Source organism: Hemibagrus wyckioides, linkage group LG14 (genome assembly GCF_019097595.1).
Source record: "Hemibagrus wyckioides isolate EC202008001 linkage group LG14, SWU_Hwy_1.0, whole genome shotgun sequence".
NCBI classification, from domain to species: Eukaryota; Metazoa; Chordata; class Actinopteri; order Siluriformes; family Bagridae; genus Hemibagrus; species Hemibagrus wyckioides.
Genome location: NC_080723.1, coordinates 13,824,049 through 13,852,038, shown reverse-complemented (window position 1 = coordinate 13,852,038; position 27,990 = coordinate 13,824,049). Strand labels below are relative to the sequence as shown.

Genomic DNA, 27,990 nt, shown 5'->3' with positions numbered 1-27,990 from the left:
TTGGTGCGTTGTTTAAGAGAGTCTTCCAACTCCATCTGTGTATTTCCATAAACAAAACAAGCCTACTCGGAAACTATTCCATTAACCCAGACTTTTCCCTTTCTAGACTTTAATCTATAGTTAATTCTGCAGGAAACTAGTTTTACTATGCTTTATAGAGCCATATTGTGCATATAAATCCATTAAAGTATCAACCGGCTTTAATGAAACACGTTAAAGTAGTTGATTGGTGCTGGAATTCCATTGTGCAGAGTTACAAAAAAAGTCCACATTAAAAGTGCCAAGGTTAAAACAGTCGTCGCGCAGAAAAAAGCATCTGGAGGATCCATCAGTGAACCCACAACATGCCTACAGTCACTTAGAGTCCAGAGTGACAAGCTTTCTAATATTAGAAAGTAGTTTAATTAATAAACGTGTAAAAAAGATGTATGGGAAAGAGCCACGCGCGCCTTAACCAAATGCGTTTTGGAGAGAGCGCAATGTGGGCTTCCTGCATGGGACAGTCATTTCTGCTCCCCAGTGCTGTCAACTGGGAATATGAAGCTTCCAACTCTCTCGGCACCCTCATCCCCCTCTCTCTTCTCCACCTTTCTGAATCTGAAGAAGAGCTTGGCGGTTACGTCAGACTCCGGAGCGAAAAGTGCTGGGCAAGCAAATAACGCGGCTAAGGAGCTGCTCTCAGACTCTGCTTCCAAAAGCACAGACTGCTCACTCTTGTGTGATCAGTCCTGTCAGTAAGACTACTGCTAAGAGCAATTCTGTAAGTCAGGGTCTCTTTTTTTCCTTACGCGCGCTTTGGAAACCGATTTTCCATGGTGTGACTAATACGCAACCAGGGACGATATCCAGAGCACACTGAGACGGCACGCTTTTTTTCTGTGACACGATGAGGCGTGTGAGGATTTCTCCAAGACTCCACGACTGATTAGGTTTGTTTATCCACCCGAGAGCGACCGAAATGCCGCACGCGCGAACCAGGAACCCGAGCCCTATCCCGGAGGTAACGTGGGACACAGGGCACAAGGAGATGAACGAGACGTGGAAGGGGGCAGTGGCGTGTCTCGGCGTGGCCGTGTTCTTTGTGATGACCATTGGCATCATTTACTGGCAAGTGGTGGACCAGCCCAACAAGAACTGGATCCTGAAGGGCAGTTTCAGCGGGCTGGTGTGGGAGCGCAGGGCGCATTCGCTTGTGTTGCAGACGCTCACTGAGGACAAGACGTTCGTGCAGATCGACCTGGGACACGCGGGCGGCGCTGAGGCTGATGTGCCTTTCGTGCGCAATCTTTGTTGGCTTAACAAGACCGAGTTCTGCTACACGTGGGACTCGGTGGCCGATGTGAGGATTTCTCTGGACGCCGGCGACGAGGCCGGAACAGAGTGCTACACCGTGACCTGGACCCCGGTGCACTGCCATGTGGAGCTCAAGGTAGAAACGGCGTGCGTGTTGCACATTATTGCATAAAACACATCATCTTCAACTGACAAATAATCTTATAGCCAAAAACCTCTGATATAGCGGAATTGATTATAAATTTAATCTACCTTTTATTTGACCAGACACAAGCAGCACAGACTCCCCATCTATAGACCAATAAAAACAGTGACATTAGTGACACTGGCAATAATTATTATACATATTAATTCATTCATGTTTTTAAAAAACAAACAAACAGACAAACAAAGCATTGTTTAGATCACAATTTGGAATTCACAGCGACAGAGGATCCAGATTTATCTTTGTCATGCAACAACTAAATCCTAAAGCGGTTCAAAGATTTTCAGAGCTTAATCCCTTCCGTTTGTACATTCCCTGCCCGCATAATACCCTGTCATGTGCCCAGGCTTGAACTACACAGAAGCCTGGAGATCAAAAAATCTAAATGTTTATACCTCTAATTATTAATGCCACCTTTTACAAAAATCCACCAACTGATCTTAGGTTTTTAACTTTGTCTTTGTTTCTTACTCTGCCTTTATATCTCTCTTTCCCAGGACTGCTTCTCCATGGATAATGTATCATGGTATGGTGGGGCCAGTGTCCAAGCACTGCGATGGCCAATAAATGATGTGGATATTTCAATGCAGCCCTTCACTGTCAGTGACCTGAGGGACAACCCCTCTGGCTTCGGTTCAGTCCTCGAGCGCTACTTCCTGGGATCATCAGGTGAGAAATGATGAAGGGGGGGGGACCTCATCAGCATCAATCCTGTTTGTATTGCACATCCATTCCACACTCTATCTCCATTCCTTGAGTGTGTCCTGTAGTGAATAAGTAAATGATACACACAGTCTTATAACTCAATTTTCAAGGTCCAGTTCTGATTATTATGTAGAAAATTAGCAGGCATTAGTGTTCTTAGAGTCTTGTCAGAATTCCTTAACAGTTATCTTTTGATGCTATAAAAAGAGATACAAGGCTAGAATCACAGTGATTATAATAGCTTGTGCGCTTATTTTCGGGTGTGAGCTCGATTGTGCGGACAGATGCCATGCAGATAGATGCAAATGGTTAATGTTATTCATTGAAGGGCTATTGCAGAGACCCACGGGACTCCAGACTACTAAGCCGACTATGAAAGGCATGTATGGCAGAGCAGCTGAAGTCCAAATGTAATGCACACACAACATTCTTTCCCTCTTTCACACTCACACACACCACAACATTATACGTATGTTTTCTTGCGCGTTTCTATCCGTTTATGTGCCTGTGTGTGTCCAAGTGTGATAAACATCAGCAGCTAAAAGTTGAGCACGATAATTGTGTTCGACGCAGCTGAAGAGAATTTGATTACAACAAAGGGCACAACATTAACTAAAGGACATCATTAATATCATGTGATACCACCAACAGTCTATTATGATTAAGGGTTTCTAACTTCATGTAACAGTGTTACAAGCTGAAAGGGTCGCCTGATTTTAATTCCAACATGCTAAAGAACATGCTGGATTAGTAAGCTGCCTAAAAGCCTCTTTAATTGACCCACTTTAAAACAGAAAAAAGGTTGAGCCGGTAGCCAGAGCAGTGGCAGAAAAAAAACCCAAACAAAACCCGCACACAGACAATAGATGTGTATGCACTGCAGTCTATTCTAGTTATTATGGCTGTGTACTCTAGCATGTTGGATTTGAAATGAAGATAACTATCAGGTTAAAGTGGAAATTGTCAGCTTTAATTTGAGGTTATGTCCGTCTATATCTGACTTAAATTACTGTCAGAAATTACTGTTATTTCAGACGACCAGTAGAAAGTGAACAGTTTAACATAATCTTAAATATAACTCTTGTGTTTAGTGCTTGGGTCAGTTATAAATCAATGACTGTTTGACTGTCCATGCGTCGCTGCACTGTCGCTGTTGTGTCATGCAACCTTTATCATGCTTGTATCAACTTTTTATTTCTATTTTTTTGTTTTTGTCATGTCTTCAATAAGTGAAACTCATGTTTTCCATGCTTCCTGCTGGTTGATTGATTTAACCAGTCAAGAACATTTCACTTTCTGGCCCTGGAGAAAACGTTTCAGAAGTGCTTCAGTGTTTCAGATTAGTGTTTGGTGCAGTCAGTTGTTTTAATGTTGTAGATTTAAAGTCAGTTGAAACGGTTCCCTTGGCAGACACACATGACCATGCAGCCATATTTGACAGAGAAAGTGATTACTCTGGAACAGGTTCACCTTTATCACGTTTTTCCATGAGATAATGTCTTAAATAAGACTATCAGCTGATCCGTGCTTCATATTAATGAAGCGAGTGGTTGATTTTGGCTCACCAAGTGTTTATCGTTGCGTTATCTTCACTGCGCCTGTGATTAATTGATTCTCATTTTTCATCTTCATGACAGGATGGGGGTTACTTGCTCTGACATTTCTCTTACTTCAGTCAACTTTACATCTTTGTTCGCATTCTTCTGATTAAACTAATGAACTCATTATTCTCTGAAGGACTATTTATTAAAAAAAAGTGCTACAGTTACTGTCTGCTTCGTACAAAATGGACAATAAGTACTTATGTGTATTTTTAAGTTAAATGCAGAATGATGTTTAGAGCAAAAATAAAAAGAAATTATTTAATTTTTTTATTTAAATGATTATTATTTAATTTCAGCCTCCAATCAATTTTGTGCCGTGAAAATGTGTGACATTGTAACCCACCTTTTGCCTAATTACGTTTTCACTTTACAGTTATTTACTTTATATGCATACTCTGTTTCTGTTGAGCAGATGAATGGATGATAAACATTTGACACATTTTCTTTACACACCCAACAATATTAATTTGGTAAGATGCACACATATGTGAACCTAAGGCTGAATATGAATCTATTTCAGTTTGTTTCTGTTGGTATTAATCTGCTTCCTAGAGCTTCCTTGCTCTAGAGCGACTTTATCGAAAGTATGTTTACTTCTAAATGGCAGGTTTTTATTTATTTATCTATTTATTTATTTGAATGATTCTATTGTACTATCATAAGATGCCATAATGTAAGCATAATTCTGTCCCGAGGTATAGTGCCTTTAATGCAGGTTTCACTGATTTGGATGGTAATAACAGCAATGTCATATTTTGTTTCATCTGTCTTTATCTGTTTCTATTTACGTTTGGTAACCACAGTAACCTTTTGTTCTCCATCAAACATTAGTATCTTATTATTTTCCATTTTCATTTAATAAAAGATATGTGAGTCTCACAAAGAAGCCTTTCTTAAATAAGATGAATTCTTTGGCATACTTTGAAGTTTCCTCAATTTATCACAGCAGATTAGACTTGGATGAGATAACTGAAGTTTGTTATCATGGCTAGTGTGTATGAATGATGGTGTGCAGGGTCCACTAAGTAGTGCACCTGCCACTAAACCAGCCAGGCTCCATGAAAAGAAATCAGACTGTCTCGCTGGCTGTGCCTAAATGCGCTTTCTCAAGCCTAGGGAAGGGATTTTAGATCAAATAATCCTCTATGGCCAAGTACAGATTTGTGCACATGTCTACAGGATTGGTTCTGTAGCAAATAGTACTTCTTACTAATGTCATAATCTTGATAGAAACCTTTTGTGAAACTCTAAAGAAGACTTATGGAAAAACAAGTAGAATTGATGTCCATGTCATAAGGGTTGATTTACAGAAGGATGACATACAAAAGGAAAAACAACTTCTGGCCACCGTCAGCCACCAGAACAGCTTGGCATAGATTTTTTTCTTTCTAAAAGTCTCTGGAACTACACTGGAGACATGAACATCATTCTTCTAGAAGATATTCCCTCAGGTGATGCTTAATAATGGTGATGGACCAAAAAGTTCTTTAGGTGTTTAGTTGGGTCAGGGGTGGAGTTATCCTGGATGAGACCATAAAAAATGTTTCATTATAGGATAAAGAGAATTTATCCCGGTAGTAGAACTGTTATTAATTTGCAGTAACTCTGCTCTAAGGGGGCACATGAAAATGCCTCCCTCTGTGTAAGAGAGCCATGGTTTTATTTTTCATTTGTCACCTGTCGGTAGCTTTAGATTTTTTGCTGAATGCTCATGGTATGAGGTTTGTTTTTAATTGTATTTCTAATGTAAGCAAAAACGACATAAATATTTTTCAACTGTCGTCACATCCAAGCTATATTCTCACCTCATGCTCAATGTTTCCTGGACTTGTTTGAGATCTGACCAGGATTAAATGCTTACTAAAGACAAATAATTATCTAGAACTGATGTAAAGACATGAGGACATAAGGCCAAATATTGTTGTCCCTTTAAGTACCCAGTCAGTATCCACTCTACTACACTCTCAGCTGCCTTGATATTTACTTACTACTTATTTGTAGGAAAGCTCTGACTGAATGTGAAAATAATTGAACCGTAATTGATTCTTGTTTCTTGTTTACTATTTACACAACACAGCAATACTTTTAAATCAAGCTATTCTCAGAGAACCATCAACACATTTATATTCGTATTGCTTTTCCATTTCTTTCTCTTCGACTCTGTCTACACTTTTTGAATCACAAACAGATACTATGATATATTTTATAACTGAATATCATTTTCATAGTTCACTGAGCCCTCGCAAAGCTTCCAGGCATATTTAGCCTCCACAAATCACACCTTCAGCACTCCTGTGCATGCACTTGAGTCGTAAATAAGTGTGTGTATATGGCAGGTGTGGAGGCTGAGCCCATGTGGCAGACAGCAGGATGTCTGCCTACATCGTTCTTTAATTCACCGTCTCATCTTCACAGCCCATACCGGATCCACAGGGGTGTACTTCTGACCTCACACAGTGCAGGACATGGAAGACAAATAGTTTTAAAATCCCTTAAGTCTTTATGGTCTCAGTTTGTTTGAAGTGCCTACCTAATGGACCTACAACATAAAGCATTTGGTTAATTAATCATTTCATAAATAGTAATAAATTGCTATTATGTCTTTCGGAGGACTCTGGAAGTCTTTTAGGGAAAAGAGAAAGGACAACACCATTAGGCATTCATCTTAGCCATAAAGTTCTAGTGGAAAATATTTCAGGAAAGCTGGTAGTATTTACTGTAGAGAATTGTTCTAAAAATAAGACGCTGCTCACTTAAGAACCCACCTTGGTCATAACTCAGACTAAAAGTCTCTTAAATTTCCCCAAATGACAGTTATTGATTCCCTCCTGTGCAAATTCCTGTATGTTGCACGCACCTTGAGAAAGCGCCTCAGAGCTTTTGAAGGCTCCTAGTTAAAAAATAAAAAAAATATAAGAGAGAGACTTAGTGTGCAATTGATACCAAAAATAGAACCATACGCAGGTCTACACAACTTCACACATGTACATTCTGCAGCTCTAAGTTTTCCACTTGATCTCCGTCCCATTTTTTTTTTTTTTTCGTTTCAATCTGAAGTATACGAAGTTAAGTTTGCTATTTAAAAAAGCATCTGGCAAACTCACTGGGTATTTGAGGGATTTCAAACATTCTCTAATAGCTTGTATTTATCGTTTCCAACCTGTAAATGCCATTTGTTCTTGTTTCTCAGTTTTAAAAATTCTAATCAACAAAAAGAAAGAGTGAGACTAGTGTGAGAGTGAGACGTCTGTTAGTCTACTTAATCTTATTAGCGTACTTGATCTTGCCACAACGTAGACTTTCTACCTGAGGAAAATTATCCAGACAAGCATAGACTCTCTATAATAATGCCTTCATCATTTTAGGGATTCAGTTATGTAGAGAAAGACGTTCTCAAACATTTTGTAAAATAAATTCCAGACCCCCTCAGTACAGATTAATTCATGAGCATTATTTTAACTTATACAGTAATAATATTACAGTGTAATTTCTATCTATTTATTAAAGGAAAATTTTCTTCCTATTCTTCAATTTTAATCTTTAATATGTTTGTTATTTTTATTGTTAGCTATTAAGATAAGCAAGAGTAAATACAATGATTAATAAACAATGATTAGTACAAATAGACTAAGAACTGTAACAACTCACTATTAAATATAATAACAATGATAACGATCGGACATGATGGGACTTTTCCACCACTGTAACTAAATTAAAAGGTTATTCTTCATGGACCCCGTGGGTTCCAGGATCCACTCTGAGAATTTCTGATAACCCAGAATAGGTTTTCTAACACGTTGAGGAAATAAATAAAAGCAACTGCTTATGTAAATAATATCATAATATCATGAACTCTATTTGGATACAGTGCATGTGCTGTTACAGCTTACAGCTTCTTTTATGATTAAACAAGGTCTACTTTTTGGTATATATTTTTCTAGTGTTGCATGACAGATAATACTGCTTTAAATAAGGAGACTCCTGACGTGAGTGTAGATATTTACAGTATTGAGTATTGAGTTGTGTATGAGATGATCAGCTGTGTCTGTGTGTAGGTGTGTGTCTGTGGGTGTGTATATGGGTATGTAATGGGGAAGGGCTGGGATCATGCGTTTTTAGGAATTTGTGAGGACCACATGTTATTAGAATTGCATTGGGAGCTATTTTATTTATTTTTAATTCTTTTTTTACAACTAAAACTGAGAACAAAAACTAAAGGAGCTAAAGATTTTTGGACGGACTCTCTCTCTCTCTGAGTGTGTGTGTGTGTGTGTGTGTGTGCCTGCATAAGGGGGTACTGACATGGTGGAGAAATCTGAGAGGCAGCGGGAATTCCTGGGAGGGCAGTCACATCTGCGGACACAATTATCTGGTTCACATCATCTCATCATTTCACATGGGTGCTGAGCTGCACCACCCGAAACGAAATGTCTCAAGCTAGACTTAAGGTTGCTTTGCTAAAAACCACTCTCTTTAGATCAAATTTATGTTTATAAATATGTGAAGTTAAACTTTAGGTAAGGATTAAGAACTCATTAAAAACTCAAAAAGTCAAAATTTCTTAGTAAAAGTGGCCTAATATTAGATGACTAAATAACACATAACCAGCAATGAAACTTTATATGGTTGATTAAGTTTCCGTATTTTAGAGACTTAATCTTAATTTGTCCTGAGGGTCACAAGATAAAATAAAATTTAGAATGAGTGGACTGAAAGGTACAAAAAAAAAAAAAAAAGATATCACCATGGGGATCCTCAAACATCTGATGTTTCCATCAGTACTGTGTTTTTTTAGTATATCGTGTCTGAAAGTAAAAGCTAAAATGTGTATTTTTAAATGATAGAATTTCATTTCTACATTTGTATTGCTGACAAAGCAGAATAGATTACATGGTAGAATATATCAACGAATCAGAAGATCGAGTTAAACAAACCAGTTTGCTTGGCTGTGTCTACTTTTAAGAGTAAAAAAGCTTTGAGCAACACACCGGATTAGATATATTTTCATGATAATAGCGTAAAGTTTTTATTAATGGACATTAGACTTAAAGGGTTTGAAGTTATTTCATTAATACAGCAACACATATATATATATAAGACATGTGACTAGGTGTGCTGCTGTGAGATTCAACTCCTCTTATTAGTGGTGCATCATAAGAGCATTTTTTCTTGTGACAATTATACTTCTATATCAATTCTGTACCAATATTCCTTTTGAATAGGCTTCAGGTTTCCTATGTTATAGAAAATGGTTGGAGGGATGGATAGAATGAACGGGATGGCTTACGAAAAGTGCATCTTGTGCACATTTTAAGGGATTCACTTACATGTGTGAGCCTGCAGCATGTATTTCAGCTCAGTACATTTCAGTTAAGTAAGAAATTTGGCCATGATTTTTTAATTACTCTCTTCACTAATTATCTGTCTAGCCAATATCTTTCATCACCTCTGATTCACAGTCACATTTGTTTGTTCTAATATGTTAATGTTAGTTTCTAAAAATACAGTCAGTTATATTTAGTTAGTTTTCTAATAATGCAGACAGTTATATTTAGATTGTATTTAGTCTCTATGTGAAGTAGGCTGTTTATTTAAGGTGTAAAATAGGGAACATCAACAATACTGCGTTGTAGAAAAAAATACAGGCTTTTGGGCAAACAGAGGACTTGAAAAATTGTAAAAAAAATTTGCATTGATTTTGGATCAAAATTGGTTTAATATATTTACCACACCCCTGCTACACAGCTCTACCAGTTTTAGCATAGCATGTCCATTTCTGGCCATGAAAATAGCAACTGGGTGAGAACAATAAATAAAAAATACATGTAGCCACATAGAGGGACTGCTGGTGCCATCTTTAACCAGCAGTAATGTGCTGATCCAATTTCAGAGAGCTTGTCCCAACATCACTGACCTGGAACCGCTCTTCTAATCATGTGACCCAGACAAACCGTTTAAGATGAACAGAAGTGATGGAACTTTTTATAAATATGAATAGAGCAGAATATGGAAACACTGTGTGTTCAAATGCTTTAGACATAGAGCCAATAGAAAAAAGCTGACCAGAAATATTTCTTAAAATGGTTGAATAATTACACATACAATCAAAATTACTTTAATTACTTTTAAAAATCGTTTAAAAACATTTTGTTATTTTATAGTTATTGTAGAGGTCTAAAAAGACTAAAACAGAAAAGCTTTGGATTTATTTTCCTGCTGCTTTATTTAAGTACATTGAAACTATATAATTTTATGAATTTGAACTATACTGTGCAATACTTGGCTAGTCACAATTACTTAGCTCCTTCACTTTACAGTGTTTGTTAAGTGAAGAATTTTTTAACAAACTGTGTTTGTCTTACTTAAACCTTTTTCTTTTCAAAATGTTGATTATGTCCATGTTACTTCTAAATGTGTGGATTTGCCTTTTATGTGTAATTATTAATCATAGACCCTAAATGTAAAAGATTTATTATTGTTTAGCAGTTAAAAGCTATTTTTAATAACAAAAATGTTGATCATAATACAGGCAGAAATATAATGCATATGGTCACAGTGCTTGTGTGTGTGTGTGCATGTGGCATGTAGATAATTTTCTACAGTCAATAGGAATTTTTGGTATTTTTCTATCATTTGCCAGAGTATAAAGAGTAGTAAATAATTGTAAAAACATTTTTTTTTGCTCCAAGCATACCACACACTTGGCAAGGAGTTTAACCTTCTTTTACTGTCCGTGCACTTACTGTCCAAATTCACACTACTCCTTGCTGTACTTATAAAACACTTCCCGCAGTGATGTCTGGACTTGGAAGTTCAGCCTTTTGTGATTTTCTTTTACCAACAACATCTGTCCGCTTGAAGCGATCTTAGGGGGTTGTAAAGATAAAGATGTTTTTTAGCCTCAAAGAAAGAATTAACCAGCTAAAAAATATAGTGAGCATTCACAAAACACAGGTGTCTGAAACTGGACCATACTTGTGTTTGAAATCAGGCACAATTTCACACAATTTAATGGCTGAAATGGGGTTTGAATGTTTTTAAAAGTCATACCTCATGTTGTGGCGCTCCTTCCATCTCAGCATAATACGCTCATTTCTGTCCATGACAACTGACAGTGCCATACAGAGGTATCAAAGGTGTTTGTGGCACCTTTAATTAGCAGGAGATGTGCTGACACAGATTCAGGGTCTCTGTCCTAACATAGCTGAGTTAGAACCTCATAACCATGTGAGTCGACAGGTTGATTTATGGCAGCGGTATTTAATATGGTATAAAGATATGTGGTGGCTTTCGTATATAATATATGCTCAGTAAGGATGTAACCAACTATGAACACATTTGGATTTAGAAGCAGCAGATGATGTGATCTAAATACAGATATGAATAGGACCTGCTCTATTTTTTGTTGTTGTTTAGAATGTTTGTCAGAAAGGTTCACAGGGCATCTGGTTAAGACCAGAGTTATACATTACAAATGGGATGTGGTGTAGGGAATGGGAGGTTTTTACTTTTATGCAGGTATGATATGAAGCTTGCAGGACAAGCAAAGAACAGTATTCATCGTTAGTAACTGCCTTGTCTGGGTCACATTGTATAAATTTGTTTAGATATTTTGGGAGATGTTGGAGCCAGAATTCACAGACCATGCTGATAGAGCATTTGCTCAAAACCTTTTTCTGCTAAAGCACTTTGAATGACCTCCAAGTATACCAAAATGTTGCCTTTCCTTTCCTGGGCCTTATATTTAATGTTAAGGGGGCAAAAACCTTTCCAGTTTAAGCTCCACCCACTTTATCTGAATACAGATACAGATAATATAATTGTGTTACACCCCTAATGCGTAGATGGGACTTCCTCTAGGATGATTGTCACTTATAGACTGCCCCCGTAGAATCTGTTAGAATCCTGTTCAATCATCAATCTATGCTATTTTAAAATGAAAATTAGGGTATGATCAGTATTGCACATTTACAAGGGATTTGGGATCTTTGGTCTTTTGCAGGTGTGGCAGTACTGGTGGCCCCACACATCCCGCTGCATGTCGGGGTAGAAAGCAGGCGGCAGTTCTGTCTTCAGACGACTCCCAGTTTGGCACGACTGCCCCTGCAGTACACTGTCTGTGTGGGAGAGAACGTCAAAGCCGTTTACCAAGAGTCAATACAACAGCTCTCCACGCACTATCGAGAACTGCCCAGCATGAATGTCTTACGGTATGGATTCTTCACAAAGTGAAATGCTTACATACATTTCCTTGATTCATTACAAGACAGCAGCATCTAAACTTATATTGCACTCTCCTTCATGTATTGTCAAGGATGCCTTTCTGGAAACTTCCAGCAAGTGTGGACTCAGGCGCAAAGATTGAAAGGGAGCTGAGAACCTTCTCTAATCGGCTGAAGAGGCACCACCTAGGGGAAGGGGTCATCAGCCTGGATGAACATTCCACATCTCTCCTCTCCAACATGGTTTGTTGTTCTTTTATTCTGCTAGAATGACAGGAGTTTCTGTGAACCATTTTTAGATAACCCTGAATAAAAAAGATATATTTAACAACAAATTAACACACAACCAACACCAATAAAAATAAAAATACAAACAGCTTGATGCAGCCTTGCACTTTAACTGCCCTTATTTTATTTTTTTCTCCCTAAGTTTCCTGTGTTATAGCAAAACAATCATAAAATTTATTGCCACTTTCAAGCCACTCCATAAGAAACCACATCTTGACCCTTCTAATTGTTGCCCAATTGTTCTGTTATTCTGTAGGAATGAAAAGCATGATGCTTTTCTGCTGTCATAGTACAAACTCGGTGCTGGCTTTTGCTTGTCTCGGATGATGAATATTTCCCTACTTTGGTGCTATTAGACCTCTGCTAAAGTGCACCATTTGGCACTTTAATGGACAGGTTTGAAAACACAGTCAGAGTCAAAGGAAAGTTTCTTTCCAGCTCACCAGCCTATAAGCATAAAATGATTCAAAAGTGCAGTATTGTTCTGCAAAGTTCCCTTTTAGACTCCAGATTATTCTCCCTTTATATCAATCCACATACACATGTAATTTGCAAAGATGGGTTGGCTGATGATAGATAATTAGCAGAACGGATTTAGCAGAACAGCTATGGAGAGTGGGGAAATGACTTAAAAACTTGGGTAAATCTTTGGTAAACACCTTTCTTCTAAATTCCCTTATGAGGATGATTCCACTTTAGAGTTTGGCGACTATTATATAAAAGCAAAAAAATATAGTTTATGATCTTGGTGTGGTCAATAGTTGATTAAAAACAATTATGGGGCATTTATCTTGCTAGATATACATTAGTTCATGATTTATTGTGGCCGTAGGAAAATAAAACACAGGTTCCACAAAAAAATCCGATGGGGTTCACAATTTATTCCATGTGATTGGTTAGGAGTCTACATTTCATTTGTATTTAACTGAACAGAAAAGGGGAAAAAAAAGGAAACAAATAAACCAAAGTACAGCGTCAGAATTACTTCTGTTCTAAACAATAAATGACTCCCATTATAAATGAAGGAAAACTGTGAATATCCAGACCCCCTCTAAATATCACCTGGTTACATTCTCCCCTGCATCAGGGTAAGCGTCCTCGATTACTCAGTTACAAACATAGTACTCTTAACTTCTTTCACCGCTTCCCGGAATAAAACAGAACTCAAATCAGCTAATATCTGTGTAAGTGCTGCCGGACTTATTGCACTACGATCTACAACTGACCTTGGCTCATGGTGCACATTTGAATGCTGTCCTGCATTAGGTCTTTTACTATGTCTGTGTGGTGCAGGGACAGGAAGAGTTAACACACCAGTGGCTTTCCCCAGTCTCTCCTTAGTCCTCAAAGCCTCAGCAGGCTCTGATGGAACATTGTCACCGTCAGAGTCACCCAATTCTACACTAAGTAACCCGTCAGACTCATGCGCAATACTTTGTCGACCAACCAACTGGGGGCTTAGGTCTCTTACTGCAGGTGCATGAGAGGCCTCCTTCCTCAGAACCACAACCTCTGAATCTAAATCCTCAGACTCTACTTCACCTGGACACTCTGACTTCTCATCTTGCGCCTTACTCCTTCTCCTGGGGGCAGGAGTAGGAATACTCACACACGGCCTGATGTCAACTCGGTTAACCCTCTTTATAGGCCCTCCTTCTAAAGGCTCTACTGTGTAGGTGTTGTCCAGGACCCCTACTACCCGATATATAACTGGTCCCCAGGCATCCTGGATTTTTTTACGGCCTACTGGCCGGTTCCTCAGGTACACCAGTGCACCGATCTCGATTTTCGGGCAATAGACTTTATCCTTGTGCAAGGAAATGCGCTCAGCAGCCTTCTGTTCAGAGTATTCCCTAGCCTTGACATGTGCATCAGTCAGACGCTTTTGGTGGACCAACAGCCAGTCATGTTTCTGGTCTACACCCTGCTCTTGCCCCAGTAGGGCGTCCACTGGGAGGTAAGGATCAGTGCCAAACAATAAATAATATGGCGAATATCCAGTAGTCGCATGAGGTGTGGCATTATATGCATAAACCAACTCTGGCAGGTATTCTGGCCAATGGCGTTTCTTTTCAGGTGGCAACGTCCTCAACAGGTCATGCAGAGTCCTATTGAACCGTTCACACTGAGCATTGCCAGTAGGGTGGTATGGAGTAGTGCGGCTCTTTTTCACCCCATAAAGCTTACAAAGTTCGGCCACCACTTCACTCTCAAAGTTACGGCCTTGATCAGAATGTAGCCGTGCTGGGACACCATATCTCATGAACCATTCCCTAAGTAGCACCTTGGCAGTGGTGTCTGCTTTCTGATCTCGTGTAGGAAAGGCCTGAGTGAACTTTGTGAAAATATCAGTGATTACACCCTAAGGTGGTGTCGAACTCTGCTTGAGCAAGTTGTCTACATCTACTGATTATATTCATTCCTATAATGCAAGGTACTGTGTTTCCAGGGCTTGAGATATCTTTGACCACTAGAAAACCACAATCACCCATTTTAATCCCCATTGTCTCTACTGCAAGCTCTAAGTAACCCAGGTAGGGTATGTCAAGCCCGTTGGCTGCTGTGAGTTTGAGCCAACCAGCTGTGGAGAGGATGTCATCATCTGTACCACACAAATGCGCTCTAAAAAACTGCTCAGTTATTGTGCTCACCTGACTACCTGTGTCTAAAAGGCCTTTAGTGGTGATACCACCAATTGAAAGCTCTACCACAGGACATGTACCAACAGCACGTTGCAACAACTGGTCACAGGCTGGGAGTGCATCTTTCGAGTCTGTCCGCCCACCCTCAATCGCTCGACTCCCAACAACCTGGGGACTCTTGTTTCCTTGTGAGTCAGACGATACAGGCTTCACTGCTCTAGAGCTCTGTCTTTGTGGACAATTCTTTGCCACATGTCCAGCAACTTGACATCTGAAACATATTGGTTGCCCATCTTCAGTGAATTTTGGTTGGGACCTAGGCCTAGGGGCCTCCAAACTTGCACTATTTCTGACAGACAGACGCTTCACAACTTGAGTCAGTTCACTAATTGCCTTTCCCTGCTCGGCTACCACATCAAGAACATCCTCCAAGGTGACAGGTTTCTTTTCTTGGACTCTGAGAGCTGAACACTGTGTCATACTACCATAGCGTGACTTGCTAGTCTTTGAACTAGCTGAGGACTCTTCTGCAGCCCAAAGCTGGACTTCATCTCTCACATCCATCATTGTACACCTAGGATGGTCTCTCACAAACTTTTGAAGCTCCCTTCGGAGGGATGGATCATGGACACCTTCAACAAACTGATCCCTTAATGCTACTCTCCCATTTGCGATAGAATCTGGGGAACATTTTACAATCCAGTTGAGAGCTTGTGACAGGGCATGAGAGAAATCTTGTATACTTTCCCCCTCTAATTGTTTTCTACTATAGAAACTGTGTAGGAGCTGAGATGTGCTACGTTTGTCCCTAAAAGCCTCCCTAAGGTACTCAAACAAATCGGCATCAGTAACACTACGAAGGCGAACCTCTTCTAAGGCTGGGCCCCGTAACAAAGACATCACAAAGTCATACTGATCTTGGACAGACTGATGTCTAGCCCGCAGCACCCGCTCGACTTCCTCTATAAAATCATCAACAGACCTGCCATCTTTTTCTATATCACCACAATATGGTAGTATGTGCCTTTCTCTAGGAACATACACATAGGATGTCTGATTCAGGGAAGAAATCGCCGCCATTGCTTGTTCATGTTTACTCTGCAACTCTCTAATTTGTTCTGTTAGATTAGCCACACTGTGGTCATCATCTGGGGCATGGTGAAATCGAACAACAACATGGTGAAATCGAATAATTAATTTTTTTATTTATTTATTTTTTTTTACAAAGATCTGACACTGATAAGTGCTCAAAGACCTACTGGTCTGATGTAACAGTTGTTGAAAAGTCCATCCAGCTGATAAGATCTTGCTGTCTCTGTGATGCTTCACGATGATCCGCCCCCAGGAATCTTCCGTCCACTCTTCACCACTACCGTATCATATACTGCACTTTACATTACACACACAACAACACTGACTCTCCTAACTCTGTTGGAATACCCCACTCCTGGTACCAAAATGTGGCCGTAGGAAAATAAAACACAGGTTCCACAAAAAAATCTGATGGGGTTCACAATTTATTCCATGTGATTGGTTAAGAGTCTACATTTCATTTGTATTTAACTGAACAGAAAAGGGGAAAAAAGGGAAACAAATAAACCAAAGTACAGCGTCAGAATTACTTCTGTTCTAAACAATAAATGTCTCCATTATAAATGAAGGAAAACACAAATTTGTCCTTGTTTCCTTACCATAATTAAACAGAAAGAGCAATAATTCCAACACTAACAATACTAACAATAGGGTAGTGGCACTCTAGGAAGAAAACAAAACATCTTAGAAGTGCACTAATAGTTACATTACAATGACACTCACACAATACACTTACATCACCAAAATATTATAATGGTTAACATTACTCACTTTTCCCGATGTTCCTAACGGTGTACACTAATATAATCACCCCTGCGCTACCAGGCCTCGTCTAAACGCGTGGCGCATCAACTTAGCCACACTCGCTAATCAACACAATCCTGTGTCAACATCCAGCTCCCTGGATAGTGTTAGAATAAACTCGTAAAAGAAACCGCGACCACCTGTAGCTTACTCTATAACTTCTTAATTGCGCGATTGCGCATGTGCACGTACACGCGATGACGTCACCCACCAACTCTTAAAGGGGCTCTCTTATTTGTCTGCAGCTATATACACATCAGTAATATTGTGAATATCCAGACCCCCTCTAAATATCACCTGGTTACATATAGTCATTCTTATTAATAGTTTGTTAATGGCAACCATGGTCACTATTTATACTCTGTTAATTGTTGACATTACACTGGTAATTTCTTTGTCTTCATAAGATTTTCTAGCATAAAAATGTTAAAACAGGCATTTTAATCTGATCAGAATTTGTTAAAGCTTGTAAATGTAAAGCATTTATTGTTGGCAATCTCTCAGTTGTCTGATTAAACTCACTGTATAGACAACAGAAGAATAACTGGCATCTTTGATGAAAATGTATTTGTTCGTGTGTGTGTGTGTGTGTGTGTGTGTCTGTGTGTGTGTGTGTGTGTGTTATCTGGGTTCAAGGTAGGAAGGACAGGTCACAATTTATTTCCATTTCTTTAAAATATATTCAAATTGAAGTATATTTACTGAAGACATGAAGAAATGAACAAAAGTATAATAAATTGATATATTCAAGGGGATGGAAAACTTTATAAAATGGCCTATATATAAATAAATTTGTCTACAGTTGTTACACTCAGATAAACCATATGAAATACATGTTGTACTACAGTGCAATGGACATTGCTTCTTGATTTAATAGGAATTTATTTTTAAGATTTAAGAGGTGTTTTGCATGTTTAGTACATACATCTTTGTATGGGAGAAATGTTAAGCCTGGATTTGGTCACTCTGGTAGTTTTACATGAGAAATGGGAATGTGTGAAAGCAGTCTTGACATTCTCTGTGGTCAGTTTATGAAGTTCCCCGAACCTAATCAGTGCCACAGGCGGGGGTGCCTGATGACAGGCATTCTGCTTTCACAGTTGGAGGAATCAGCCCAGGACTTGGGATCATGGAGTGTCAGAGTATAAGCCTCTGATATTAAAAACTTCAAGTTTGGTGCTAGTTAATGTCTATAAACTTGAAAGGCATTATTTTTTAAAGCGGATCTGTGGAACCTGAGCAGAGGTCAGTGAGGTGCAGGACTGGTTCTCTTGAGATGGAGAGACATTTCTCAGGTTCAACAAAATGTCAACAGGAGGGGAAATGGTTTCCACTGAGTTTGCTATGCTGAGAAGGGCTGTGAATATGCATGCCATTTTAATGCAGCTTCACTACAGCTGCTGTAGGAAATTTACAGAAACACTAATATTGATCATATTCTATTTGTATATATAGAGTTATACATGGTGAATCATCTTATTCTTTATGGATATAATGTCATAGTGACATTAAACAGGACAAAAATTGGATATTTTTTTATTCTACAAATATGGACACATCCACTGGCACTCTTTAAAGCTTTTATTAATACTGTAACCAAACACATGAATTAGTCAGACATTAGTCTGGCTTTTATATTCAATTGCATATATTTAAATTCAAACAAAATTTGATAGAATAGCAACAATTCAACACCAAATTTATTGGGTAAATGTGATATTGAAGTTTTGAAATTTACTAGTCCTATACAAGTAAAGGTTTCTAAAGGTCGCTGGCTGTGGCTTAGATTTCTTTCAATGTTCCTGAATGCCCCAGATAGAAAAAAAAAATGAAAGGAAAAGAGCTAAGATCCTACTCTTTCCCAAGAAGGGAATGTTCTCTATGAGTAATATACTTCATGTAGAAATATTCAGTGGCTTGTCAGATAATTTACAGGCTACTGTTACAGTAATTTTCTTCGATTTTTATTTTGCATTTTGATTGAAGATCCCAAGTTAGACTGAACTTAACTAGCTAGAGGTTTATGCTTAGTAACAAACGTAATACTTGTTATTGAGAGCTTAATACGTAATTCTTGTTTATCAAGCAGCTTAGAGCTTAATACTTGTTATTGAGAATTGATTGAGTCTCAGCAACCTATTTGTGAAATTTAGAATTTTTTTTTTTTTCAGGAGAAACCTCATCTGAACAAATTTGTTTTAACTGAGGAAAACCTTTCATTGTCTGATAGTTTTATGAGACTTCATGAAAGATACTGTTCTAGTGCTAAGTTTTATTAGTCTTTTTTAGTTTCCATGTTAGCTTAAAATAACATTCATAAGCACAACCAAGAGCTTGACTTGGAATGAATCTGGTTATAAACTTGCTTGCCAGTATTCTCTTTTTATTGCCCAGATCCTTCATAGCACACCATAGATTGTAGCATGGCAGAATGATTACTTTAAGCATACTCTATTCTTTTATTTTCACAGACACTGTGCTCCAGTTATAGTTTGAGTCATGGTGAATCCATTAATGGGTCCTATTAAAGAGATTATTTTCCACGTTGTAAAAGTAACAATCAAAACTTAATGATATTCACGGAGGAAGTTGATCCTTTGTTGAAGGAACAGAGGCATGTGGTTAACCTATGCGAAGAAGGAAGCCTATTCAACTGCAGAGGTACCAGGACATTGAAGCAGTGAGGTTTTTTCATACAAACATGCTCAGATCTAAGAGAAGGACATGTCAGTCAGCCCTAAGGTTGAATATCTGAGCTGGCATGCATGAGTATAGGTTTGCACCAGGGTTTGTATATAGTTTGGTCCATAGCCCATTGATTCCTGGCATGCAAGGACAGGAGTTTTGAATTTGATTCTTGCTGGAACAGGAAGCCAGTCTAGTCAGGAGTCACCCTCGATAGCGGAGTCACATGAGAGACATTAGCAGGAAACCGGCAAACATTTTAAATGCTCAGAGTAGATACAGTATACCAAGTAAAATGCAATCAGGAATTAACAAGAGCTTGTATATGATTATATGATTGTTTTGAATAGTCCTTTTACTGAAGTTGCAAAGAACAAATATGTAGGATCTGGAAGCTGTGATGCCGGATATAGTAGATGTCACGTGTTTTGAGAAGTTTGATCTGAGATTTTGTTTGTGAGGTTCAGCAAATCCTTCCAGCTCTGTTTTATTAGGGTTGAGTTTCAGAATATGGGTCTTCATCCAGAAAGAGATGTCAGAAAGGCAGTCTTATACCTTCGAGAGACATGATGGGTGGATGGAGGAAAAGAAGTTGTGTGTAAGGAGCAGTAATAGGAGAAGCCAATGGATCTAGTTACCAAGCCCAGGTATTTATTATATAAGGAGAACCAGAGCTCCAAAATTATTTTTGAGGAGATGAACCTGAATCTATCCATGTATGTATGTATGTGTATATGTATGTATGAGGCCAACCAGGTAAAAACATAGCCCTGGATGTCTATGTGTGCATGAGTAAATCTGCAGTTGGTGACACTGGTTTGGTCAAATTAGGGCATCCAAAACAGAGTACTGTACATCTCAAGCAAATTTAAAAAAAGAAAGAACCAGGCAGCTTCATAGTGATGCATTAATCACAGTAGTCAGTGATGGGATGCAGTATCACTTCAGATGGTAAAGCTATTACTTTAATAGCTTCACCAGCAGAGAAATGGCAGCAGTGATACTTTTAGAAAGAAGTAGCTGGCATAAAACTACAAGAAAATACATCATTTAACTGGTAAAAAAATAAATATTGTTTTTGTTATGAAAATTAAATTAATTAGCATTTATTATTTGTACTTTTTTTTATACTACAAATGCAACATATATTTTAACCAGTTAAATGATGTATTCTTGCAGGTTAGGGGAAGGCACAGTGGGTAGATTTGCTTAAACCTGAGTTATTTCTACCTGAGTTGTTCATGTGAGGTTCCTCTGCATGTTCTTCTAGTGTCTTTGTCTTTAGTGTCTAGTGGCAGTAGATGGGCTGGCTAAGATAAATTTCTCCATGGTGTATTCTTACCGCATGCCTAGTAAGTATAAGAGAGTGAGCTGCTTGTTGGAAGAACAAATATGCCTCAAAAATGGAATAGTAATTAGTATTTTGAAAACAAATGCATGTGGGGTTTAATAAAACCTTTTTACCTCATCATCTCCATACAAACTGTTGCATGTAGACTGGATAATAATAATTGGAGAACTGTTTTCTTTTAGAATTATTACCCGGAATCAGTGCCGTAGGGGCTATGTAGCCATGTTCTTTTACTTAAATTTTGTGAATTTTGTTTAAAAAGAGAAATTATTATGGATGCAGAATTGATCTAGCTAAAACACTTTTCCCATGTAGTGTGTGTGTGTGTGTGTCTGTGTGTGTGTGTGAGTGTGTGTGTGTTATCTGGGTTCAAGGTAGAAAGGACAGGCCATAATTTATTTCCATTTCTTTAAAATATAATTCAAATTGAAATACTGAAGACAGGAAGAAATGGAGAAATGAGCAAACGAATAATAAATAATTATATTCAAGGGGATGGGGAAATTGTATAAAATGGCCTATATATAAATACATTTGTCTACAGTTCTTACACCCGGATAAACCATATGAATTACATTTTGTACTACCATGCATGCTTCTTGATTTAATTGGAATTTATTTTTAAGATTTAAGAGGTGTTTTGCATGTTTAGTATATACATCTTTGTATGGTCTGGGAGAAATGTTAAGCCTGGATTTGCTCAGTCTGGTAGTTTTACATGAGAAATGGGAATGTGTTAAAGCAATCTTGACATTCCCTGTGGTCAGCATAGATCATGACTTTCTCCAGGAAAACCTGACCGTAGTACATACAGCATACATCTTTACCTTAAATTGTAGGTTAGATAACCATAGCTTTAAAGTATTCATGCCCAAAATCTTAAAATATGATTTTCAAGGTGATGTGTACTTTTGACATAACTAGCACCTAGAAAAGCAATACACATATGGTGTTATACTGAATCTTTCAACATTGTAAAGGGAGAAAGCATTGGTTCTGTGCTTAGTAAACTGAAGGTAAGGCTGCTATTCCAAGCATAGTGTCACATGTCACCATTACACTAACACTAGTAACCTGTAATACTTTATAAGCTCACGCAGTAACCCATATACTCACCCAGACTTAGACGGAAACCAGAGCTTTAAAATCTTGAATGAGAAAAAAAAAAATGCAGCCATTTGTAGGGTCAGTATGAACCATTTTACTTTGCTTAAATTGATATTTTTATACCTGTATAAAAGTCCGCTGTAGTTTACTTTAATTTTTTTTTCTTTGAAAATAACTATCTCTATCAAACTATAACCCGTGATACTGTCATGATTCTTCTGTAATAAGTCATGTTTTTTTCATGGTACCTTAAGTAACATTGGCAGTTAAACACTATTTGGTTTTACTGCGGTAATTATGTTAGCTATCAGTAAAACTATGGTTGCCCAACCTGAGGTTTTTTCACAGTAACAAAGTTCATCTTTTTTAATGTAGCCAATTATTACCTTAGATATTGGTTCTGTGATTATTAACCATTAGTCTGAGGTGAAATAATGAAAAAGTGTTTGTAAGAGTGTTTGTAAATGTGGGGTGATGTGAGAAAACCCACAGGCTGAATTCTGGTTAGCAGACAAAGAAGACAAAAAGAAAATCAAATATGCAAATATATCATTAGGTATAAAGATATTGTACTCAGAAATTAATTGAATTCCTTCATGCATCTATTAACAACCCAAACCATGTTATCCTTAAAATCCATGTAAACATTTTTATCCTTATCCTTTCTTGTCTTCAGGACCATGAGTACCACAATGGCAGGAGAAGGGCGTCTAAGAGACAGATCAGGGACCTCCCTTTTGTGAAGCTTCTGAACATTTCCGTAACCCTGTCCCCATATTTAAGTGTGGACTCACGGCAGTTTCAGACCTCCATACAAGACAAGATGCAGGATTACTGGCTCAGCCTGCCTACTGGTCCACAGGCTCAATTGGTACATGTTTATCAGTTCTGCATGTCCATGATACATGGACAAACCCATAGATGCCATATATCCATTGTCTGTCTCCCTCATTGTCTTTGTTCCTCAATAGGTTCCGTTATTAACTCAGTGGAGAGGAAAGTACTGCGTCAAGTTGAACATCACAAATCCAGAAGCCACCAACTGGTTCTTGGAGAGAGTGAGCAGCCTGCACAGTCGTTTGGACATGGAGTATGTGATGTTAGAGGGTGGGGAAGGAAACCCATTTGAAGAGAAGACTATGCGACTTTCTCCTTTCCTCAAAGGAGATGAATACATCAGGCTCCTGGCAGACCTTGCTGAGAGTATAGGGGGGAATACTATTGTTAGCGCAGGGACAAGGTTAGTTAACTATAATTCCTCAACTACAGTGCTTCTTTGAATTTGTAAAATATCAATGTTCCTCTCTTTTGTTCATATTAATGATTATTCACAACCAAAAAACCAGGATTCACTTCACTCATGCTAAACCTCTTCCAATCTAATCAAATATTAACATCACTCATTACAAGGAGTTGTTGCTAACGTTATCCTTTTCTGCCTTGGTGTCTGGGTTTAGGTCCAGCCATAAGCCTTTGTTCATCCGTATGAGTGCACTGCAGTCTGACTGGAGCTATGCTGGCCTCAAGGGTATCATTCCATCCCTGCTGCATTACAGCCTGTTGGGCTACAATTTCTTCATTCCCGATGCAGTAGGTAATAGACTTCTGTACATCGTTAATATCACTTCCAACCCCTTTACTTCTGCGTTCTTTTTATCTGTTGAACCCAGATACTATACAGTAAAAAAAAACTCATTCATAGGGTAACCTTGATAGCAATATGGCATTTGAAATGTGCGTTTTATTCCTCTGGGCCACAGGAGGCTCTTTATCCTATGAGCTGGTCACAGACGATGAACTCTTCATTCGCTGGCTGGAGATTGTGGCCTTTCTTCCTGTGCTCAGTTTTCAGACACCTCCATGGGCATCTGACAAGGTAGACAAGGTGACTTCCCTCACTCACATGACATAAACATTGTTTTACTAACAGAAAATTGTGTCTCAGAAAATGTGTGTTGTGCAGCAGAAGGCAGAGTTCACTGGCTCTATAATTACAGCATCACTGTGTTATATGACCATAAATTATGTTTACACATAGTTACTTAGCAAATGAAAACTGCTGGGTTTTCCTAAAGTGGTTGAAGTTGACTTTTAAAAACTACATTTTAAAAACGAATAACCTAGACATGGAATCTGCTTGCCTCAGGTACCAAGGATACTGATTTGTCCACCTCTTTCTTGCTTCTTCCTCCTTACATAAAGCAGGAACATAATATTCACTCTCTCTGTGTGAGACTATGAGAAACACATCTTAACCATGGTTAGAAAAATATCTGCGCTTCTCTTTTCAGCGTTTTTGCTCACAGGTATTGGTATGTTTGAGCCTGCGGAGAACAGTTCAAGTTTCGGACAAGTGTAGAGGATCCTACAGGCTGCTATTTTTCTTGCATTTGGCGGAATAATTGCTTGGCCTTTCCCCAACGTTACCTGTGGTTAAGGGTCCATCTGGTTCACATTAAATTTCTTTTCAAATTTGTGGCCCTCAGTCTTGACCATAATGACAGTCACTGCAACTCTCAGGAATGACAATGAATTGAAAGATGTAGAGATTATGCAGAGACAAGTAACAGTTTCCATTTTGAATGTCATGAGAAAACAAGTATGTTGTTTATTTCTGTGGGATTGTGGGATAATAAAACATAGGTGGACAATACTTTTATGACCCGTGTTGTTTTGCTGCATATTAAACTGTGTTCTATTCATACTTGTTAAAGTATTATTGAACAACGTTTAGTCTGATTTTAATTTTTGGAATTTTTCTCTGCCCTGTGTGATGACTCATTAACTTGTGTGTGTGTGTGTGTGTGTGTGTGTCTAGCACCCATTAGAGACCTGTTAAATCAATGGCCATATTCAGCCTGAATAGAAACATAACCAAAATGGTAACCACAGGTCTGTTTACTCAATTTGAAATTAAGTTGAACTCAGGCAGTGATTCGAGTCATCACACTTTCTCACAATGCATTTTCTTTTAAATAAATGTGCTTTTACTTGGTTCCTGTCATGGGTGGGATGTTAGCTTAAAGAGAAAGAATTCACATCTTTTTTCCATCTAAAATAGAAAAGAGCATAAATCTTGATAATGTTAAGCATTTTAGGCATTCTGATAGTTAAACTGTTTATGTATAGGGAAGCTGCATCAATAAGAATTATTTATGAGACATTTTACCATCATAAGTCATATTTTTTAGACTTCCCCTGCCATTAATACCAGCCATATTCATTGGAATTTTGCAAAATCATGAAAATGCGTTGTGGTTCCTCTATTCATTAACAATGTCATTTAGATACTAGATACTCCATACTGCTATCATAAGAACCATGAAAAAGCATACACAAATTCCACCAACAGTTTGCTTATTGGTTTCATCTTTGACTTGCCTGTAATATCAAACTTAGGTCTGGTCAGAGCTAAGCTTCAGCTCACATCCACACAGCTTAAGGTGATTCCTGATTGGTGTAAACAAGTTAATATCTTTTGCCATGTCTTGGGATGCTAATTGTTTGGTCTTCTCCAATTTTTACAGGTCCTTAATGTAACCAGACTCTATATCACTAAACGCCAGGAGTTTGTAGTGCCTCTGATCGAGAAATATGCACAGGAGTGGCAAGCAACTGGAAATCCCATCTATCGCCCTCTGTGGTGGATCAGCCCTAATGATTCAGACACATTCACTATTGATGATGAATTTCTCATTGGAGATGAGGTGAGTTTCCACTACACACGCACAAAGCCATGATAAAAAATGCATTGACTGGATGTCTTATGGCTTAAAAAATCTTATTGGTTATTCATAACCAACAAATATAAGAAAATGGTACTAAAATGCATGAAATTGTGATAAAAACCTGTGGCTGAAAATCGGTGAAGTAGACAGCTACAATGTAGAACATCCTGACTGATTGATTGATTGATAAATTGATAAATTGATTGGTCATTAAATTGATAGATCTATCTATCTATCTATCTATCTATCTATCTATCTATCTATCTATCTATCTATCTATCTATCTATCTATCTATCTGTCTGTCTGTCTGTCTGTCTGTCTGTCTATCTATCTATCTATTTATTTACTTAACAACAAAGAAATGGGGGTCATAAAATAAAATTTCATACAATATCCCATAGTAATATAGTTGTATAGTAGTATCCCACCAACTTCTAATGCCAAATGCTTTTCAGGTACTTGTTGCACCAGTGACAGAAAAAGGGGCGTTGCAGAGAGACATTTATCTGCCAGGGAGTAACTTTCAGTGGCAAGACACCAACAACGCTAAAGTATTTGATGGCGGGACGCTCCTACAAAGTTACCACGTTGGCCTTGAGGAGGTGCCTGTATTCATCCGAAAGACGTCTTGAGGCCAACTGTCTGACTATCACAAGGCCGATTTTCTATTTTTGACTTTTTATTTTTCAGTTGTGCAGATCTCGAGTTGCACTTTCCACAAAGACCATTTTCTGTGTTCTAAGGCACAGTCTTGAGATCATGTACAAGATCATTTTCTATTTGCACTTTACAAACGAAGGTTATTTATATTATCTTTAATATTCTGAAATCATTTGGTTTCATTTATCTGCTTGATTTAATTGTGATAATTCAATGTTTTCTACTTCTATTTTGTTTCTGGTAGAACTGTGGTTTACATTTGATAAATACTCACAGCCTTAAAAAGTTGATCTGCTTCCATCGGCCGTAACATGGAGTTGAGCATCAAGCGCGTAATTTACTTAAAATCATATTTTTTTTTTCTTTAAAGAAGACCAAACAATCAGTGAAAAGATACTTCTTGTCGAGGAATAAACTGTAAAGATGGAGCCTCGCGGTGACACCAGAGTGGACACGTCGTTAAAAGTCTCTTAATTTCACTGAGCAGGCTTTTCGCTCAGACTGTTGGCTATTTTGTTATTCTACATGTACCTCAAGTTTTTTGTTATCTTTGTTAAATGTGAAAAAAATTCAACCAGCATAACACATAAGAGGATGATGCACAGAGCAACTATATGTAGCATAGTGCAGTGATTTGACCCACTGTGAGCAAAGCGCAAAGAAATGGTGATCACCTTCTATGCAACAAAATGGTCCACCGTCATTATTTACAGCTGCAAGTCTTATTCTAGAGTACTGGTAAATGTCCAATCAATCCTTTTTTCTTTTTTTTTAATTATTATTATTTCGTTAAAGTGATTCGTAACATTTTCAATCTAAAATAAGTGGAATTATTAAGAGAATATAATGGTGATGGTAATAGAATCTTTATTATTTCTTAAATTACCTAATTGATAGATATTACAAAAGCTGTCTTGTCCTTCCATAGACATTAATATTCATTAAAACACAAATCAGATGCACTTAATATAATGTAATTTGAAGTGAAAAATGTGTGAAAAGTGCAAAATGACATTGCATTAAGGGTGCTATGTCTCCTCAATATTCACAATTCAGTGCAAGCGAGACATCAGCACCTGTATTTATGAGTTTATGAAACCTGAATCACTGTCAAATGATGTTCCAGTACAGAGAGAACTTGACCAGTGTGGCATATTGCCTTCTGCGATCTTAATTAATCCTGATAGAGTAGTCAATGTTTACTGTAACAGCAGGGCTCTTGGGTCGAAGATATCAAATGCAATCAAAGAATGTCTTATTGAAGCCCTGTGTTGAAATGTCTTAATCTCTTTTTTTTTCATATATAAACACATAGTTTTCAAGCAAGACAAACTGTGATGTTTTTCTTCCTGTATTCATGGAACCTATATTCTGATAATTCTGATATAAAGTAGTTTTTGCTAATGTCTGTCTAAAAGCTTTAGTTATTTCATGTCTTTCAAGTTCCGACTCAATTTGAGCCAGAAGTGCCTCACACAAAACAAATCAGTACAGCAATGTAGTAGATCTCTGACTGTGCCATGCATTTGATCTGTGAATTAGAAAACTAGAAATGTCAGTATACAATAAAGTTTACACTTTTATGCTATAGAAATAGACAGAA

The 27,990-nt window shown here is 37.9% G+C and overlaps 1 protein-coding gene across 2 annotated transcripts; it reads left to right on the top strand.

Moving 5' to 3' along the window:
- Positions 1 to 146: 146 nt before the first annotated feature.
- On the top strand, positions 147 to 27,990 carry si:ch211-236l14.4 (SITS-binding protein). Of its 2 annotated transcripts, none has more exons than XM_058407497.1 (10): positions 147 to 1,429; positions 1,996 to 2,167; positions 11,810 to 12,017; positions 12,122 to 12,272; positions 22,675 to 22,869; positions 22,970 to 23,238; positions 23,456 to 23,592; positions 23,759 to 23,874; positions 25,526 to 25,705; positions 26,183 to 27,990. In XM_058407497.1, exons 1-10 carry the CDS (start codon positions 959 to 961, stop codon positions 26,357 to 26,359), a joined length of 2,076 nt encoding a protein of 691 aa, XP_058263480.1. In that variant the 5' UTR covers positions 147 to 958; the 3' UTR covers positions 26,360 to 27,990. The 2 variants fall into 2 exon arrangements, with proteins under 2 accessions (XP_058263480.1, XP_058263479.1); XM_058407496.1 differs by having other exon boundaries at positions 148 to 1,429; positions 23,759 to 23,883.